The following is a 21,014-nucleotide window of genomic DNA, read 5'->3' as shown; positions in this document are numbered from 1 at the left end:
CAGAAAGGACTTATGGCAGACAGTCCCCAAGGTCGAGGGGGCGGTTTCTACTCTAAACAAACGCACTACTATCCCTATAGAAGATAGTTGTGCTTTCAAAGATCCTATGGATAAAAAATTAGAGGGTTTGCTTAAAAAGATGTTTGTTCAGCAAGGTTACCTTCTACAACCAATTTCATGCATTGTTCCTGTCACTACAGCAGCGTGTTTCTGGTTCGAAGAACTAGAAAAGTCGCTCAATAAAGAATCTTCGTATGAGGAGGTTATGGACAGAGTAAAAGCACTTAAATTGGCTAACTCTTTTATCTTAGACGCCACTTTGCAATTAGCTAGATTAGCGGCGAAAAATTCAGGTTTTGCTATTGTGGTGCGCAGAGCGCTTTGGCTAAAGTCTTGGTCAGCGGATGTGTCCTCCAAGAACAAATTGCTTAACATCCCTTTCAAGGGTAAAACGCTGTTTGGCCCTGACTTGAAAGAGATTATTTCAGACATCACTGGGGGAAAGGGCCACGCCCTTCCTCAGGATAGGTCTTTTAAGGCTAAAAATAAGCCAAATTTTCGTCCCTTTCGCAGAAACGGACCAGCCTCAAATTCTACACCCTCTAAGCAAGAGGGTAATAGTTCTCAAACCAAACCAGCCTGGAGACCGATGCAAGGCTGGAACAAGGGTAAGCAGGCCAAGAAACCTGCTACTAAAACAGCATGAAGTGTTGGCCCCCGATCCGGGACCGGATCTGGTGGGGGGCAGACTCTCTCTCTTTGCTTGGGCAAGAGATGTTCAGGATCCTTGGGCGCTAGAAATAGTTTCTCAAGGTTATCTCCTGGAATTCAAGGAACTACCCCCAAGGGGGAGGTTCCACAGGTCTCAATTGTCTTCAAACCAAATAAAAAGACAGGCATTCTTACATTGTGTAGAAGACCTGTTAAGAATGGAAGTGATTCATCCTGTTCCATTAGGAGAACAAGGGATGGGGTTTTACTCCAATCTGTTCATAGTTCCCAAAAAAGAAGGAACATTCAGACCAATTTTAGATCTCAAGATTCTAAACAAATTTCTCAGGGTTCCATCGTTCAAAATGGAAACCATTTGAACAATTCTTCCTACCATCCAGGAAGGTCAATTCATGACCACGGTGGATTTAAAGGATGCGTATCTACATATTCCTATCCACAAGGAACATCATCGGTTCCTAAGGTTCGCCTTTCTGGACAAGCATTACCAGTTTGTGGCACTTCCATTCGGATTAGCCACTGCTCCAAGGATTTTCACAAAGGTACTAGGGTCCCTTCTAGCGGTGCTAAGACCAAGGGGCATTGCAGTAGTACCTTACTTGGACGACATACTGATTCAAGCGTCGTCTCTGTCAAAAGCAAAGGCTCATACGGACATTGTCCTAGCCTTTCTCAGATCTCACGGGTGGAAAGTGAACATAGAAAAAAGTTCTCTGTCCCCGTCAACAAGAGTTCCCTTCTTGGGAACAATAATAGACTCCTTAGAAATGAAGATTTTTCTGACAGAGGCCAGAAAATCAAAACTTCTAAGCTCTTGTCAAGTACTTCATTCTGTTCTTCTTCCTTCCATAGCGCAGTGCATGGAAGTAATAGGTTTGATGGTTGCGGCAATGGACATAGTTCCTTTTGCACGAATTCATCTAAGACCATTACAACTGTGCATGCTCAGACAGTGGAATGGGGATTATACAGACTTGTCTCCGACGATCCAAGTAGATCAAAGAACCAGAGATTCACTCCGTTGGTGGCTGAACCTGGACAACCTGTCACAGGGAATGAGCTTCCGCAGACCAGAGTGGGTCATTGTCACGACCGACGCCAGTCTGGTGGGCTGGGGCGCGGTCTGGGAACCCCTGAAAGCTCAGGGTCTATGGTCTCGGGAAGAATCTCTTCTCCCGATAAACATTCTGGAACTGCGAGCGATATTCAATGCTCTCAAAGCTTGGCCTCAACTAGCAAAGGCCAAATTCATAAGGTTTCAATCAGACAACATGACTGTTGCATATATCAACCATCAGGGGGGAACAAGGAGTTCCCTGGCGATGGAGGAAGTGACCAAAATAATTCAATGGGCGGAGAATCACTCCTGCCACTTGTCTGCAATCCACATCCCAGGAGTGGAAAATTGGGAAGCGGATTTTCTGAGTCGTCAGACTTTCCATCCGGGGGAGTGGGAATTCCATCCGGAAATCTTTGCCCAAATAACTCAATTATGGGGCATTCCAGACATGGACCTGATGGCGTCTCGTCAGAACTTCAAGGTTCCTTGCTACGGGTCCAGATCCAGGGATCCCAAGGCGACTCTAGTAGATGCACTGATAGCGCCTTGGACCTTCAACCTAGCTTATGTATTCCCACCGTTTCCTCTCATTCCCAGGCTGGTAGCCAGGATCAATCAGGAGAGGGCTTCGGTGATCTTGATAGCTCCTGCGTGGCCACGCAGAACTTGGTATGCAGACCTGGTGAATATGTCATCGGCTCCACCATGGAAGCTACCTTTGAGACAGGACCTTCTTGTTCAAGGTCCATTCGAACATCCGAATCTGGCTTCACTCCAACTGACTGCTTGGAGATTGAACGCTTGATTTTATCAAAGCGTGGGTTTTCAGATTCTGTCATTGATACTCTTGTCCAGGCTAGAAAGCCTGTAACTAGGAAAATTTACCATAAAATATGGAAAAAATATATCTGTTGGTGTGAATCTAAAGGATTCCCATGGAACAAGATAAAAATTCCTAAGATTCTATCCTTTCTACAAGAGGGTTTGGAGAAAGGATTATCTGCAAGTTCTTTGAAGGGACAGATTTCTGCTTTATCTGTTTTACTTCACAAAAAACTGGCGGCTGTGCCAGATGTTCAAGCTTTTGTTCAGGCTCTGGTTGGAATCAAGCCTGTTTACAAACCTTTGACTCCTCCTTGGAGTCTCAATTTAGTTCTTTCAGTTCTTCAAGGGGTTCCGTTTGAACCCTTACATTCCGTAGATATTAAGTTACTATCTTGGAAAGTTTTGTTTTTGGTTGCAATTTCTTCTGCTAGAAGAGTTTCAGAGTTATCTGCTCTGCAGTGTTCTCCTCCTTATCTGGTGTTCCATGCAGATAAGGTGGTTTTGCGTACTAAACCTGGTTTTTTTCCGAAAGTTGTTTCTAACAAAAACATTAATCAGGAGATAGTTGTGCCTTCTTTGTGTCCGAATCCAGTTTCAAAGAAGGAACGTTTGTTACACAATTTGGATGTAGTTCGTGCTCTAAAATTCTATTTAGAGGCTACAAAGGATTTCAGACAAACATCTTCTTTGTTTGTTGTTTATTCTGGTAAAAGGAGAGGTCAAAAAGCAACTTCTACCTCTCTCTCTTTTTGGCTTAAAAGCATCATCCGATTGGCTTATGAGACTGCCGGACGGCAGCCTCCTGAAAGAATCACAGCTCACTCCACTAGGGCTGTGGCTTCCACATGGGCCTTCAAGAACGAGGCTTCTGTTGCTCAGATATGTAAGGCAGCGACTTGGTCTTCACTGCACACTTTTACCAAATTTTACAAATTTGATACTTTTGCTTCTTCGGAGGCTATTTTTGGGAGAAAGGTTTTGCAAGCCGTGGTGCCTTCCGTTTAGGTGACCTGATTTGCTCCCTCCCTTCATCCGTGTCCTAAAGCTTTGGTATTGGTTCCCACAAGTAAGGATGACGCCGTGGACCGGACACACCTATGTTGGAGAAAACAGAATTTATGCTTACCTGATAAATTACTTTCTCCAACGGTGTGTCCGGTCCACGGCCCGCCCTGGTTTTTTTAATCAGGTCTGATTAATTATTTTCTCTAACTACAGTCACCACGGTATCATATGATTTCTCCTATGCATATTCCTCCTTTACGTCGGTCGAATGACTGGGGTAGGCGGAGCCTAGGAGGGATCATGTGACCAGCTTTGCTGGGCTCTTTGCCATTTCCTGTTGGGGAAGAGAATATCCCACAAGTAAGGATGACGCCGTGGACCGGACACACCGTTGGAGAAAGTAATTTATCAGGTAAGCATAAATTCTGTTTTTTCTTGTTACTTAGTGAAGGAGTGAGGAGGAAGTTCTGATTTCCCCTTGTTCCAGTATCCCTCCTTGTCTGCATTTTGGTAAGTTGGCGTGTTTTGTGTGAAGATGTCAAACACAATGAGGAATTTCCAATAGACACTTCCTTCATTGCTAGTGGTGCAGGGGTGGAGCTTCAAATGAGCCAATTTCTTCGCTCCTGCACCTCTTAAATTAGAGGAGTCTGCAGTCACTGGCAGCAGCCAAATAGTGCAGGTAACTCCTCATTTGAAATAGCAGAAACTTAAAGGGACAGTCTAGTCAAAATTTAAACTTTTATGCTCCATGCTTATACTGCTGATGTATAAAATATAATTCCTAAAGGATGGCACTTAGAAATTAGTGTGTCTCTCTCTTTCTCTTTCCTCTTTCTCTTTCCTCTCTTTCTCTTTCCTCTCTTTCTCTTTCCTCTCTTTCTCTTTCCTCTCTTTCTCTTTCCTCTCTTTCTCTTTCCTCTCTTTCTCTTTCCTCTCTTTCTCTTTCCTCTCTTTCTCTCTTTCTCTTTCCTCTCTTTCTCTCTTTCTCTTTCCTCTCTTTCTCTTTCTTCTCTTTCCTCTCTTTTCTCTCTTTCTCTCTTTCTCTCTTTCTCTCTTTCCTCTCTTTCCTCTCTTTCTCTCTTTCCTCTCTTTCTCTCTTTCCTCTTTCCTCTCTTTCTCTCTCTCTCTTTCTTTCTCTCTCTCTCTTTCTCTCTCTCTCTTTCCTCTCTTTCTCTTTTTCCTCTCTTTCTCTTTTTCCTCTCTTTCTCTTTTTCCTCTCTTTCTCTTTCCTCTCTCTCTTTCCTCTCTCTCTCTCTCTCTCTCTCTCTCTCTCTCTCTCTCATTACAACCTCAGAGTTGATTCCATTAAAGAGATCTAAACAACAAAAGCACTGGAATAACAAATATAATACGCAACCATTAAAAAAATAATTCTGTTATACATCACAAAGGCTGATGCTTTTTCCAAATGAGTTAAAGGGATTTCTTTCATGTAATTGGCAAGAGTCCATGAGCTAGTGACGTATGGGATATACAATCCTACCAGGAGGGGCAAAGTTTCCCAAGCCTCAAAATGCCTATAAATACACCCCCCACCACACCCACAATTCAGTTTTTGCAAACTTTGCCTCCTATGGAGGTGGTGAAGTAAGTTTGTGCTAGATTTCTACGTTGATATGCGCTTCTCAGCTTTTTGAAACCCGGTTACTCTGAGTGCAGTGAATGACAGAGGGATGTGAAGGGAGTGTTACCTATTGAATGCAATGGTCATCCTAACGGGGATCTATTTCAAGTTCTGAATATGTTTATTCTTATATTTGCCATGATTCAGGTTCATCAGTATATTTCCTTTTTGCAGACTGTCAGTTTCATATCTGGGAAATGCATAAAATAAAAAATTTTCTTACCTGAAGTTTTCAAATTGACTTTCTTTTCTAAATTGCGTCATTCTTGGCGAGACTTTTTTGGCGCTAGAATTACGTTTGTTGACGTTATTTCGTCATTTCCGGAGTCTTAGTTGGCGCCAAGTTTTTTTTCACGAGGTTGCGTCATCTGACGCTCGTGTTTGTTGCAGACATTCTTGGCGCCAAAAAATATTTTGTCAGTTGTGGGCGTCATACTTGGCGCCAAACTTTTTGACGTTATTTACGACTTCATTTCTTTTTGCTTCTGGTTTCCAGAGGCCTATTTTGTTTGCATTTCTTTTCTATTCCTGAAACCGTTATATAAGGAAATTGATAATGACCGACAACATTCTGATTTATCTATCTCTGATGAGGATTTATCTGGTTCAGAAGATTCTGCCTCAGATATTGACACTGACAAATCTTCATACTTATTTAAAATGGAGTATATTCGTTCCTTATTGAAAGAGGTGTTGATTGCATTAGATATGGAGGAGACTAGTCCTCTTGATATTAAAACTAGTAAACGTTTAAATTCGGTTTTTAAACCTCATGTAGTTATTCCTGAGGTTTTTCCAGTTCCTGATGCTATTTCAGATGTGATTTCTAGGGAATGGAATACATTGGGTACTTCTTTTACTCCTTCTTCAAGGTTTAAGAAACTGTATCCTTTGCCTACTGATAGATTGGAATTTTGGGAAAAGATCCCCAGTTGATGGGGCCATCTCTACTCTTGCTAAGCGTACTACTATTCCTACGGCAGATAGTACTTCTTTTAAAGATCCTTTAGATAGGAAACTTGAATCTTATTTAAGGAAGGCTTATTTATGTTCAGGTCATCTTCTTAGGCCTGCTATTTCTTTGGCTGATGTTGCAGCTGCTTCAACTTTTTGGTTGGAATCCTTAGCGCAACAAGTACCAGATCATAATGTTTATAGCATTGTTAAGTTAATTCAACATGCTAATAGTTTCATTTGTGATGCCATTTTTTATATCATCAGAATTGATGTTAGATATATGTCTTTAGCTATTTTAGCTAGAAGAGCTTTATGGCTTAAATCTTGGAATGCTGATATGACTTCTAAATCAACGTTGCTATCTCTCTCTTTCCAAGGTAATAAATTATTTGGTTCTCTGTTGACTTTGATAAATTTGCAATATCTAAAAAGAATAAAATATTTAGTACAACTTAGCCGTCCACCTCTGAAGGTTCTCGGTCCAGAGAGGTGCGTTCCCTACATTCATCTCAGATTACACATGCAGCTCCTCAGGGCACTACTAATCCTCCCGCGGGAGGGGCCCTTTGGCCACCAGATTTCGCTGAGCAGTTACAAACGGCGGTATCTGCCGCCTTCAATGCCTTACCATGCCCTGCTAAGCAAAAGTTGAAACATGGCTATCTGTCCCAGGGGTCATCTACTCCGTTGGATGTCTCTGATAGATTATCCGCTGATGAAGACGACTCCGACTTTTCGGAGGACGTTCTTTCTGTGTTGGAATCGGTGACATCTAGACCTCCTGCTGCAGAGGATCCAGACTTAAAGTTGAAGATGGAGCATTTGCGCTTGTTGAAAGGGGTGCTTGCTACCTTAGAGGTTCCAGAGCCGAAACTACCGGAAAAACCTTCAATCCCTTAGCTAGATATAGTTTACGAGGACAGGGTGATACCTCAGACCTTCCTGGTCCCCGTTAAGATGGCTAATATTAAGAACGAATGGGAGAAACTTGGCTTGTCTTTTTCTCCCTCTAATTCTTTTAAAAAACTGTTTCCTGTTCCGGACTCTCAGCTTGAGCTGTGGGGGGCCATCCCTAAGGTGGATGTTGATATATCCACGCTCGCTAAGCGCACGACTATCTTGCTCGAGGATAGCTTTTCATTCAAGGAGCCCATGGATAAAAAAAATTGCAATCCATGTTGAGAAGGATGTTTGAACTCATGGGGCTCGTTTTTCAACCGGCAGTGGCGGTGGCTGGGGCTGCTACCTACTGGTGTGACGCTCTATCAGCTATGGTCGATGTGGAGACTCCCCTCGAGGAGAAACAGGAACAAATTAAGGCCTTAAGGGTAGCTAATTCATTAATCTGTGATGGAAATATGCAGATTATTCGCCTGAATGCCAAGACATCAGGTTTTTCTGTTCTAGCCCATAGGGCTCTGTGGTTAAAGTCATGGTCTGCTGGCATGACTTCCAAGTCTAGATTACTAACCTTCCCTTTTCAGGGGAAAGTTATTTTTGGTCCGGGCCTTTACTTTATATCCTTTATATCCACGGTCACGGGAGGCAAGGGTGCTTTCCTACCGCAGGATAAGACGACTAAACCTAAGGGGTTCGGACAAGTCGCAACGCCAGCAACCTGCCGCAAAAGCCGAGCAGTCCAAGGGATCTTGGAAACCAGCTCAATCTTGGAACAAGGCCAAGCAGAGCAAGAAGCCCGCCAAACAAAATCTGCATGAAGGGTTGGCCCCCGATCCATCTATGGATCATGTAGGGGGCAGACTTTCTTTTTTTGCGGAGGCCTGGATGAGAGGTGTTCAGGACCCTTTGGTTCTGGAGGTCATTGCCCAGGGTTACAGGATAGGGTTCAAGACTCATCCGCCCGGGGGCAGATTCCTCCTGTCAAACCTATCAAGACCGGAGAAGAGAGACGCCTTTCAAGAGTGCGTAAGGGATCTCTGCGGTATTATTAAAAACCTTTTCGTGGTCCCAAAGAAGGAGGGCACGTTTCGCTCCAATTCTAGAGCTAAAGTGCCTAAACAAGTTTCTGTTGGTCCCATCGTTCAAGATGGAGATGATCCGGTCTATTCTGCCCCTAGTTCAAGAGGGACAGTTCATGACTACAATAGATTTGAAGGATGCTTACCTCCACAAGGATCACTTCAGGTTCCTAAGATTTGCCTTTCTGGACCAACACTTCAAGTTTGTGGCCCTACCGTTTGGCCTGGCAACTGCCCCAATATTCTATACAAAGGTTCTGGGAGAGTTGCTTGCGGTGGCGAGAGCCAGGGGTATTGCAGTGGCACCTTATCTGGACGACATCCTGGTCCAGGCTCAGTCCTGCAGTCTTGCAGAGGATCATTTGAGTGCTTTTCTTCTCCTTCAATCTCATGGATGGAAGATAAATGTAGGAAATAGTTCCCTGGTTCCTAGCAACAGAGTGGAATTTCTGGGCACGATAATAGATTTCCATATTCATGAAGAGTTTCCTGACAGATCAGAGACGTTGCAAGATTGCGTCCAGCTGTCTTGCCCTTCAGACCTCCTCAAGGCCATCTGTGGCACGGTGTATGGAGGTGGTTGGGCTCATGGTATCCAGCATAGATGTCATTCCATACGCCAGGTTCCATCTCCGTCCTCTTCAGTTGTGCATGTTGAGACAATGGAACGGCGATCACTCGGATCTATCACAACAGATCTCTCTGGACAATCAAATGAGGGAATACCTCTCTTGGTGGATCTGTCCGGATCAACTGTCCCAGGGGACATCCTTCTTGAGACCATCCTGGGAGATTGTGACCATGGACGCAAGTCTGTCAGGATGGGGAGCTGTTTGGGGTGCCAGGAAGGCACAGGGCAGGTGGACTTGAGGAGTCGCTTCTCCCGATTAATATTCTGGAACTTCGAGCAATCTTCAACGCTCTGAGGGCTTGGCCCCCTCTGGGGTCGTCCCGATTCATCAGATTCCAGTCGGACTACATTACCTCAGTGGCTTACATCAAGCATCAGGGGTTGAACGAGAAGCTCCCTAGCCATGAGGGAAGTATCTCAGATTCTGGAGTGGGTGAAGACCCACAACTGTTTGCTATCAGCGATCCACATTCCGGGTGTGGACAACTGGGAAGCGGATTTTCTCAGCAGACGATCGTTTCATCCGGGGGAATGATCTCTCCATCCCGGGGTGTTTGCAGAGATCTGTATCAGATTGGGTACGCCGGAGATAGATCTCATGGCGTCCAGACTAAACATCAAGCTTCCTAGATTTGGGTCGTGGTCCTGGGATCCCCAGGCAGAGCTGATAGATACCTTAGCGGTACCTTGGGAGTTCAACCTAGTCTACATATTTCCACCATTACCACTCCTACCTCGTGCAGGGGCCCGCATAAAGCAGGAGCAAGCTTCGGCTATTTTAATTGCTCCGTCTTGGCCGCGGAGGATGTGGTTTGCGGATCTGGTGGGGATGTCATTGTCTCCTCCATGGAGGTTACCTTGTCGCAGAGATCTGCTGGTTCAGGGTCTCTTTCTACATCAAAATCTTGATTCTCTGAGGCTGTCTGCGTAGAGATTGAACGCTTAGTCCTAGCCAAGAGAGGTTTTTTTCTGAGAGAGTGATTGATACTCTCATTAAAGCCAGGAATCCAGTCACTCGTCGCATCTATCATAAGGTGTGGAGGACCTACTTGTCCTGGTGTGAGGAACGTGGATATCCCTGGCACAAAATTAGGGTATCCAGGATCCTGTCCTTCCTCCAGGATGGGTTGGTAAAGGGCCTCGCTGCCAGTTCCTTTAAAGGAACAAATTTCGGCTTTATCTGTATTATTACACAAGAAACTTGCGGAGCTTCTGATATTCAGTCCTTTGTTCAGGCTCTGTCTAGGATCAGGCCTGTCTTTAGAAATTCCGCTCCCCCTTGCAGCTTGAACTTGGTACTTAAGATTTTGCAGAGGACTCCGCTTGAGCCTATGCATTCTCTTGACATTAAGAATATGTCTTGGAAGGTTCTTTTTCTATTGGCTATTGTTCGGCACACAGTGTCTCTGAGTTGGTGGCCTTGCAATGTGAGCCTCCTTATCTGATTTTTCACGCAGATAAGGCTGTTCTTCGCACTGGGTTGGGATTTCTTCCCAAGGTTGTGTTGAATCGTTACATCAATCAGGAAATAGTAGTTCCTTCCTTGTGTCCTAACCCTTCTTCTTCTAAGGAGAGGTTACTTCATAATATGCATGTTGTTCGAGCCTTGTAGTTCTATCTTCAGGCAACAAAGGAATTCAGATGTCTTTATTTGTGGTGTATTCGGGGAAGCGCAAGGGGCAGAGGGCCTCATCCACTTCGCTGTCTTTTTGTTTGAGGAGCATTATTCGCTTGGCCTATGAGACAGCGGGACTTAAGCCTCCTCAGAGGATTACGGCTCACTCAACTAGGGCTGTTGCTTCTTCATGGGCCTTTAAGAATGAGGCCTCTATGGAGCAGATTTGTAAAGCGGCTACTTGGTCCTCCTTGCATACTTTTGCTAAATTTTACAAATGTAATGTCTTTGCTTCGGCGGAAGCAGCTTTTGGGAGAAAGGTTTTGCAGGCTGTGGTGCCCTCAGTTTAGGGTCTGCCTCCCTTTGCCCTCCCAATTTTTTCATTCAGTGTCCTCTAGAGCTTGGGTATTTGTTTCCCACAAGTAATGAATGAAGCGGTGGACTCTCATTAAGATGGAAAACCTAAATTATGCTTACCTGATAATTTAATTTCCACTGCCCACCATCTTTCCCTCTTCCCAGTGCTACCGCTTAGTAGAATCATTAGACACAATAAAAACATATGTTGTGAGGAGCTACAAATTACAGCCCACAGTAGTGGCTGCGGGAAGGCCTACAGAATAATATACCAGCCCTGCAGTCGCTGTTATGGGTTGTAATGTGCAGCTCCTCACTACACATGTTTTTATTGTGCCTAATGATTCTACTAAGCGGTGAGAATATAAATCGGATGCTACAATAGCGCGCTATGATTTATATATAGTGAGAATATAAATCGGATGCTACAATAGCGCTATATGATTTATATATAGTGAGAATATAAATCTAATGCCGATCATCTTTCCCTCTTCCCAGTGCTGCCGCTTAGTAGAATCATTAGGCACAATAAAAACATATATTGTGAGAAGCTACACATTACAGCCCACAGTAGCGGCTGCAGGAAGGCCTACAAAATAATATACCAGCACTGCTGCCCTGCAGTCGCTACTGTGGGTTGTAATGTGCAGCTCCTCACTACACATGTTGTCCATATCCAGAAGGGGAAGAAGGAGATGTAGAAGAGCTTGTTCCCCAGCTTGGTGCCGAGCGCAAACAGTAATAGAGCAACGGGCGGCGGACAGTGAAGTCTTGCCTTTCTCGCCTGGCGCTGCAACTTCTTTCTGCGGTACCGTTAGTGTCCCCTCACGCCCCGTTAGCCTGGTGACCCCCGCAGCTCTGCACCCAACCAGCCGCTGGAAGCAAGCCACGGGACTGGGGTACTGCAGATAACGGGACAGGCATCACTGCCACGCCCCTTACCCGCATGTGGCCGCAGCGGAGCACTCCTGTACGTCGTAGGTGATGTAATAGTGGGCGTGGTTAAAAATTGCACACACACACTATTAAAAAAAAACTAAATATGGCTCCTAAGTTTATTGGTTTGCTCCTAGAATAAATTTAAGCCCTGACTTACCTTTTCTGCAATGTACTGTTCCCCTGTACCGCACTGAATTTCAGGAAGGGGGAGGAAATTGAAGAGAGAAGCGTAGTAAATGTTTACACTGAGAACTTAACAGTGACACCTGCAGGTAGAAATTAAAAATGCAGGCAATTTTTTTATTTTTTTTTACTGCCACAGCCGGTCTTTCTGCAGACATAGCACAGTTTCTGCGATGAGATCACACAGTGTTCTGCCTTGGGGAGGATAACAAAAAAAAGAAGAAAAAAAGAAAATAGAAGTATATTGGAAAGTTGTTTAAAATTGTTTGTTTTTTCCGAATCGTGTGATTTTTGTTTTTATTTCCCTTTTAAGTATTCCTCTGTTGAATCACCTTTTAATTATCCAGGTTCGTCTTATGAAGACCAGTTGGCTTTGGTCACATTTCTGAACTAGGCTCTCTTTGGTCGGAGTCCTGCTTTATCTGTTTCTCTTACATATGGGGCTTCCCTTTCTGTTTTGCTGTAGGTGGTTTTCACTTGGGTGGGCCTGCTTTATATAATTGTTCCTCAGTAGCTTAGTAACAAGGCTGCCACCTGCATTTCCTTGCATATCTCACATTATCTACGAGTGCAATATGTTTGCAATAGTTCAAGTAGCATTGCTAAAAAGGTTTTTAAGACTGCGCCTCCATATACCTAGGCAAACATTTTCTACCCATCTTTTCCTCAGTGATTTAGGTATTAAACTGTGGGGGAAAAAATGCAGATTTATTCTTACCAGTAAGTGTATTTCTTTACAGTCTTCCCTGGCCTGTGCATATCAGTCTTTCAGGGTCAACTCTTTCTGTCCATATCAGTTCTTGTTTAGCTAGTCTTGAAGTAGACAAATAGGAAATGAAGAGGTATTTATAGGCATATCTCAGGCTTAAAATGATGGTAAATCCTAACGTTTCAAAAAACTGTATGATTTACCAGTGCTATAAATTGAATGAACCTTCAGTCACAATGTTTTATATAAAAAAGAAAGAAAGTATGCAGAAAGTACCTTTACTTTGCCGCAACCTTACTCCTAAACTAAGCACCCCCTGCCGCCCACCGCAAAAATAATTTCTTTTAATGACGTTGCTTCAAAATAAAGGCACTTTCTGCATACTATTTTATAACTGGTAATTAATCCTAGCGTTTTTGAAAGTTTATGATTTACCATCAGCATGCTTGTTATATTTAAAAAAAAATAATGTACACACAAACATTGATATGGTCTTACTGGAGTGTGAAGAAGTTGATGTATTATTTTATAACAGGTTTACACACGCTATAAAATTATGGAAGCTGTTATTAGTTGTATCTTGTGCAAGTAATCATAAATCTTGTTTATACATAATTCCATTCTTTTTTTAATTTTCTATATTAAGTAAAATGGATGGAAACAGAACCCCTCGGGATGAAAGACGCAGAGCACAGCACAATGAAGGTAAGTTTTGTCTGATTTAATTTTGTTTTGCAAATGCTTATCACTACCAAGGTTCAGCTATGTTAGCCTTATTGTGCATAGGAGAATTACTTAGTACTTCAGGATGAGACATGTAATGAGATCCACTCCTCAAGGGTTGCTCTCAGTAGTAGGATAAAGTGTTAAAAATGTTATGGACTATAATGTGTCTAAGATTACCAAAGTATGCCAGACTGAAGTAAACCAGATAAATGGTGTATATAAAGAAGATGCATATAGGGAGGCGATGTCACTAATAGTATTCTCCACCACAAGATTAAAGGAACAGTCAATACAAAAATTGTTATTGTTTAAAAAGATAGATAATGCCTTAACTACCCATTCCCCAGCTTTGCACAAAAACATGGTTATATTAACATACTTTATAACCTTTAAACATTTAAATTTCTGCCTGTTTCTAAGTCCCTAAAGACAGCACCATGATCACATGCTTTTGTATATGCTTTTCACATCAGAGGAAGCTAGATCATGTGAGTCATATAGAGAACGTTGTGCTGACACCAGTCGATTCTAACAACACAGCACTAATTGGCTTAAATGCAAGTCAATAGATCGTTATGTGATCAGGGTCAGTCAGAAGATGCTTAGATTAAAGGTAATCACAGAGGTAAAAAGTATATTAATATAACCATGTTTCTTTCATTTAATTAGCAAGAGTCCATGAGCTAGTGACGTATGGGATATACATTCCTACCAGGAGGGGCAAAGTTTCCCAAACCTCAAAATGCCTACAAATACACCCCTCACCACACCCACAAATCAGTTTTACAAACTTTGCCTCCTATGGAGGTGGGGTATATGTCTCTAGCTATTTTAGCTAGAAGAGCTTTATGGCTTAAAACTTGGAATGCTGATATGTCTTCTAAGTCTACTCTGCTTTCCCTTTCTTTCCAGGGTAATAAATTATTTGGTTCTCAGTTGGATTCTATTATCTCAACTGTTACTGGAGGGAAAGGAACTTTTTTACCACAGGATAAAAAATCTAAAGGTAAATTTAGGTCTAATAATCGTTTTCGTTCCTTTCGTCACAACAAGGAACAAAAGCCTGATCCTTCATCCTCAGGAGCGGTATCAGTTTGGAAACCATCTCCAGTCTGGAATAAATCCAAGCCTTTTAGAAAATCAAAACCAGCTCCTAAATCCACATGAAGGTGCGGCCCTCATTCCAGCTCAGCTGGTAGGGGGCAGATTACGTTTTTTCAAAGGAATTTGGATCAATTCCGTTCACAATCTTTGGATTCAGAATATTGCTTCAGAAGGGTACAGAATTGGCTTCAAGATAAGGCCTCCTGCAAAGAGATTTTTTCTTCCCCGTGTCCCAGTAAATCCAGCGAAGGCTCAAGCATTTCTGAAATGTGTTTCAGATCTAGAGTTGGCTGGAGTAATTGTTCCAGTTCTGGAACAGGGGCTGGGGTTTTATTCAAATCTCTTCATTGTACCAAAGAAGGAGAATTCCTTCAGACCAGTTCTGGATCTAAAAATATTGAATCGTTATGTAAGGATACCAACATTCAAAATGGTAACTGTAAGGACTATCCTGCCTTTTGTTCAGCAAGGGCATTATATGTCTACAATAGATTTCTTCTGTTATGTGTGATCAGTCCACGGGTCATCATTACTTCTGGGATATAACTCCTCCCCAACAGGAAATGCAAGAGGATTCACCCAGCAGAGCTGATATAGCTCCTCCCCTCTACGTCAGTCCCAGTCATTCTCTTGCACCCAACGACTAGATAGGATGTGTGAGAGGACTATGGTGATTATACTTAGTTTTTATGACTTCAATCAAAAGTTTGTTATTTTATAATAGCACCGGAGCGTGTTATTACTTCTCTGGCAGAGTTTGAGGAAGAATCTGCCAGAGTTTTTTACTATGATTTTAACCGGAGTAGTTAAGATCATATTGCTGTTCTCGGCCATCTGAGGGAGGTAAAAGCTTCAGATCAGGGGACAGGGGCAGATGAATCTGCATTGAGGTATGTAGCAGTTTTTATTTTCTGAATGGAATTGATGAGAAAATCCTGCTATACCGTTATAATGACATGTATGTATACACTTCAGTATTCTGGGAATGGTACTTCACCGGAACTACTTTGTTAAAGGTCACTAATCTTTTTAATAAGTATTATATCATGTTAAACGTTTTTGCTGGAATGTAGAATCGTTTACACTGCTGAGGTACTGAGTAAATAAATGTTTGGGCTTTATTTTCCACTTGGCAGTAGTTTATTTTGAATTGTGACAGTTTCGTTTCTCTTCACTGCTGTGTGTGAGAGGGAGGGGCCGTTTTTGGCGCTCTTTGCTACGCATCAAAAATTTCCAGTCAGCTATTATTTTTCCTGCATGATCCGGTTCATCTCTGACAGATCTCAGGGGTCTTCAAACTTCTTGAAGGGAGGTACATTCTCTCAGCAGAGCTGTGAGAATTTTTTATATTGACTGTGGATAAAGACGTTACTCAATAATTTTTATGTCAAATTTAGTTATGTTATCTTACTAATGGGAACAAAACCTTTGCTAAAAGTTGTGTTGTTTTAAAGTTCATGCTATAACTGTTCTCAGTTTTTTATCTCAACTGTCATTTAATCATTTAATCGTTTAAGTACCTCTTTGAGGCACAGTACGTTTTTGCTAAAAAAGATTATAACCAGGTTGCAAGTTATTGCTAGTGTGTTAAACATGTCTGACTCAGAGGATATCTGTGTCATTTGTTCCAATGCCAAGGTGGAGCCCAATAGAAATTTATGTACTAACTGTATTGATGCTACTTTAAATAAAAGTCAATCTGTACAATGTGAACAAATTTCACCAATCTGCGAGGGGAGAGTTATGCCGACTAACTCGCCTCACGCGGCAGTACCTGCATCTCCCGCCCGGGAGGTGCGTGATATTATGGCGCCTAGTACATCTGGGCGGCCATTGCAGATAACATTACAAGATATGGCTACTGTTATGACTGAAGTTTTGTCTAAATTACCTGAGCTAAGAGGCAAGCGTGATCACTCTGGGGTGAGAACAGAGTGCGCTGACAATACTAGGGCCATGTCTGATACTGCGTCACAGCTTGCAGAGCATGAGGACGGAGAGCTTCATTCTGTGGGTGACGGTTCTGATCCAAACAGATTGGATTCAGATATTTCAAATTTTAAATTTAAATTGGAGAACCTCCGTGTATTACTAGGGGAGGTCTTAGCAGCTCTCAATGATTGTAACACCGTTGCAATACCAGAGAAACTATGTAGGTTGGATAAATACTTTGCGGTACCGGCGAGTACTGACGTTTTTCCTATACCTAAGAGATTAACTGAAATTGTTACTAAGGAGTGGGATAGACCCGGGGTGCCGTTCTCACCCCCTCCAATATTTAGAAAGATGTTTCCAATAGACGCCACCACTCGGGACTTATGGCAAACGGTCCCTAAGGTGGAGGGAGCAGTTTCTACTCTAGCTAAGCGTACCACTATCCCGGTGGAGGATAGCTGTGCCTTTTCAGATCCAATGGATAAAAAATTGGAGGGTTACCTTAAGAAAATGTTTGTTCAACAAGGTTTTATTTTGCAACCCCTTGCATGTATCGCGCCGATTACGGCTGCGGCAGCATTTTGGATTGAGTCTCTGGAAGAGAACCTTAGTTCATATACGCTAGACGACATTATGGACAGGCTTAGAGTCCTTAAACTAGCTAATTCATTCATTTCGGAGGCCGTAGTACATTTAACCAAACTTACGGCTAAGAACTCAGGATTCGCCATACAGGCACGTAGGGCACTGTGGCTAAAATCCTGGTCAGCTGATGTTACTTCTAAGTCCAAATTACTTAATATACCTTTCAAGGGGCAGTCCTTATTTGGGCCCGGTTTGAAAGAAATTATCGCTGACATTACAGGAGGTAAGGGCCACGCCCTACCTCAAGACAAAGCCAAAGCTAAGGCTAGACAGTCTAATTTTCGTCCCTTTCGGAATTTCAAAACAGGAGCAGCATCAACCTCCACTGCACCAAAACAGGAAGGAGCTGTTGCTCGTTACAGGCAAGGCTGGAAGCCCAACCAGTCCTGGAACAAGGGCAAACAAGCCAGGAAACCTGCTGCTGCCCCAAAGACAGCATGAACCGAGAGCCCCCGATCCGGGACCGGATCTAGTGGGGGGCAGACTTTCTCTCTTCGCCCAGGCCTGGGCAAGAGATGTTCAGGATCCCTGGGCGCTAGAGATCATATCTCAGGGATACCTTCTAGACTTCAAATTATCTCCACCAAGAGGGAGATTTCATCTGTCAAGATTGTCAACAAACCAGATAAAGAAGGAAGCGTTTCTACGCTGTGTACAAGATCTGTTATTAATGGGAGTGATCCATCCGGTTCCGCGGTCGGAACAAGGACAAGGGTTCTACTCAAACCTGTTTGTGGTTCCCAAAAAAGAGGGAACCTTCAGACCAATCTTAGATTTAAAGATTCTAAACAAATTCCTAAGAGTTCCATCGTTCAAAATGGAAACTATTCGGACAATCTTGCCCATGATCCAAAAGGGTCAGTACATGACCACAGTGGATTTAAAAGATGCTTACCTTCACATACCGATCCACAAAGATCATCACCGGTATCTACGGTTTGCCTTCCTAGACAGGCACTACCAGTTTGTAGCTCTTCCATTCGGATTGGCTACGGCCCCAAGAATCTTCACAAAGATTCTAGGTGCCCTCCTGGCGGTACTAAGACCGCGAGGGATTTCGGTAGCTCCGTATCTAGACGACATTCTAATACAGGCTTCAAGCTTTCAAACTGCCAAGTCTCATACAGAGTTAGTTCTGGCATTTCTAAGGTCGCATGGATGGAAAGTGAACGAAAAGAAGAGTTCTCTTTTTCCTCTCACAAGAGTTCCATTCTTGGGGACTCTTATAGATTCTGTAGAAATGAAGATTTACCTGACAGAGGACAGGTTAACAAAACTTCAAGATGCATGCCGTGTCCTTCATTCCATTCAACACCCGTCAGTAGCTCAATGCATGGAGGTGATCGGCTTAATGGTAGCGGCAATGGACATAGTACCTTTTGCACGCCTACACCTCAGACCGCTGCAATTATGCATGCTAAGTCAGTGGAATGGGGATTACTCAGATTTGTCCCCTACTCTGAATCTGAATCAAGAGACCAGAAATTCTCTTCTATGGTGGCTTCATCGGCCACACCTGTCCAGGGGGATGCCATTCAGCAGGCCAGACTGGACAATTGTAACAACAGACGCCAGCCTACTAGGTTGGGGCGCTGTCTGGAATTCTCTGAAGGCTCAGGGATTATGGAATCAGGAGGAGAGTCTCCTTCCAATAAACATTCTGGAATTGAGAGCAGTTCTCAATGCCCTTCTGGCTTGGCCCCAATTAACGACTCGGGGGTTCATCAGGTTTCAGTCGGACAATATCACGACTGTAGCTTACATCAACCATCAGGGAGGGACAAAAAGCTCCCTAGCAATGATGGAAGTATCAAAGATAATTCGATGGGCAGAGTCTCACTCTTGCCACCTGTCAGCAATCCACATCCCGGGAGTGGAGAACTGGGAGGCGGATTTCTTGAGTCGCCAGACTTTTCATCCGGGGGAGTGGGAACTTCATCCGGAGGTCTTTGCCCAAATACTTCGACGTTGGGGCAAACCAGAGATAGATCTCATGGCGTCTCGCCAGAACGCCAAACTTCCTCACTACGGGTCCAGATCCAGGGATCCGGGTGCGGTTCTGATAGATGCCTTGACAGCACCTTGGAACTTCGGGATGGCTTATGTGTTTCCACCCTTCCCGCTGCTTCCTCGATTGATTGCCAAAATCAAACAGGAGAGAGCATCAGTGATTCTAATAGCACCTGCATGGCCACGCAGGACTTGGTATGCAGATCTAGTGGACATGTCATCCTGTCCACCTTGGTCTCTACCTCTAAGACAGGACCTTCTGATACAGGGTCCGTTCAAACATCAAAATCTAACTTCTCTGAAACTGACTGCTTGGAAATTGAACGCTTGATTTTATCAAAACGTGGTTTTTCTGAGTCGGTTATTGATACCCTGATACAGGCTAGGAAGCCTGTTACCAGAAAGATATACCATAAAATATGGCGTAAATACCTATACTGGTGTGAATCCAAACGTTACTCCTGGAGTAAGGTTAGGATCTCTAGGATCTTGTCCTTTCTACAAGAGGGCTTAGAAAAGGGTTTATCGGCTAGTTCATTAAAGGGACAGATTTCAGCTCTGTCCATCTTGTTACACAGGCGTCTGTCAGAAAATCCAGACGTCCAGGCCTTTTGTCAGGCTTTAGCTAGGATCAAGCCTGTGTTTAAAGCTGTTGCTCCACCATGGAGTTTAAACTTAGTTCTTAACGTTTTACAGGGGGTTCCGTTTGAACCCCTTCATTCCATTGATATAAAATTGTTATCTTGGAAAGTTCTGTTTTTAATGGCTATTTCCTCGGCTCGAAGAGTCTCTGAGTTATCAGCATTACATTGTGATTCTCCTTATCTGATTTTTCACTCAGACAAGGTAGTTCTGCGTACTAAACCTGGGTTCTTACCTAAGGTAGTTACTAACAGGAATATCAATCAAGAGATTGTTGTTCCATCCTTGTGTCCAAATCCTTCTTCAAAGAAGGAACGTCTTCTACACAATCTGGATGTAGTTCGTGCCCTCAAGTTCTACTTGCAGGCAACTAAAGAGTTTCGTCAAACTTCTTCCCTGTTTGTCGTTTATTCTGGACAGAGGAGAGGTCAAAAAGCTTCTGCTACCTCTCTCTCTTTTTGGCTTCGTAACATAATACGTTTAGCCTATGAGACTGCTGGACAGCAGCCTCCTGAAAGAATTACAGCTCATTCCACTAGAGCTGTGGCTTCCACTTGGGCCTTTAAGAATGAGGCCTCTGTTGAACAGATTTGCAAGGCTGCAACTTGGTCTTCGCTTCATACTTTTTCCAAATTTTACAAATTTGACACTTTTGCTTCTTCGGAGGCTATTTTTGGGAGAAAGGTTCTTCAGGCAGTGGTTCCTTCTGTATAATGAGCCTGCCTATCCCTCCCGTCATCCGTGTACTTTTGCTTTGGTATTGGTATCCCAGAAGTAATGATGACCCGTGGACTGATCACACATAACAGAAGAAAACATAATTTATGCTTACCTGATAAATTCCTTTCTTCTGTTGTGTGATCAGTCCACGGCCCGCCCTGTTTTTAAGGCAGGTAAATATCTTTTAAATTATACTCCAGTCACCACTTCACCCTTGGTTACTCCTTTCTCGTTGATTCTTGGTCGAATGACTGGGACTGACGTAGAGGGGAGGAGCTATATCAGCTCTGCTGGGTGAATCCTCTTGCATTTCCTGTTGGGGAGGAGTTATATCCCAGAAGTAATGATGACCCGTGGACTGATCACACAACAGAAGAAAGGAATTTATCAGGTAAGCATAAATTATGTTTTACAGGATGCATATCTGCATATTCCGATTCATCCAGATCACTATCAGTTTCTGAGATTCTCGTTCCTCAAGCATTACCAGTTTGTGGCTCTGCCGTTTGGCCTAGCAACAGCTCCAAGAATTTTTACAAAGGTTCTCGGTGCCCTTCTGTCTGTAATCAGAGAACAGGGTATTGTGGTATTTCCTTATTTGGACGATATCTTG

At 43.3% G+C, this 21,014-nt stretch overlaps 1 protein-coding gene across 2 annotated transcripts in view; it reads left to right on the top strand.

Annotated features, from left to right (window-relative positions):
- The window catches only part of LOC128639087 (upstream stimulatory factor 2), a 279,033-nt gene that overhangs the window by 165,090 nt on the left and 92,929 nt on the right, over positions 1–21,014 (top strand). For both annotated transcript variants that reach the window (XM_053691237.1, XM_053691236.1), the window contains exon 7: positions 13,266–13,324. In XM_053691237.1, the coding sequence (XP_053547212.1) occupies positions 13,266–13,324 (59 nt within the window). The remainder of the gene's footprint in view (positions 1–13,265; positions 13,325–21,014) is intronic.

This window comes from Bombina bombina, chromosome 8 (genome assembly GCF_027579735.1).
Source record: "Bombina bombina isolate aBomBom1 chromosome 8, aBomBom1.pri, whole genome shotgun sequence".
NCBI lineage: Eukaryota > Metazoa > Chordata > Amphibia > Anura > Bombinatoridae > Bombina > Bombina bombina.
The sequence above is the reverse complement of the archived record's forward strand: the minus strand, read 5'-3'. Positions and strand labels throughout refer to the sequence as shown.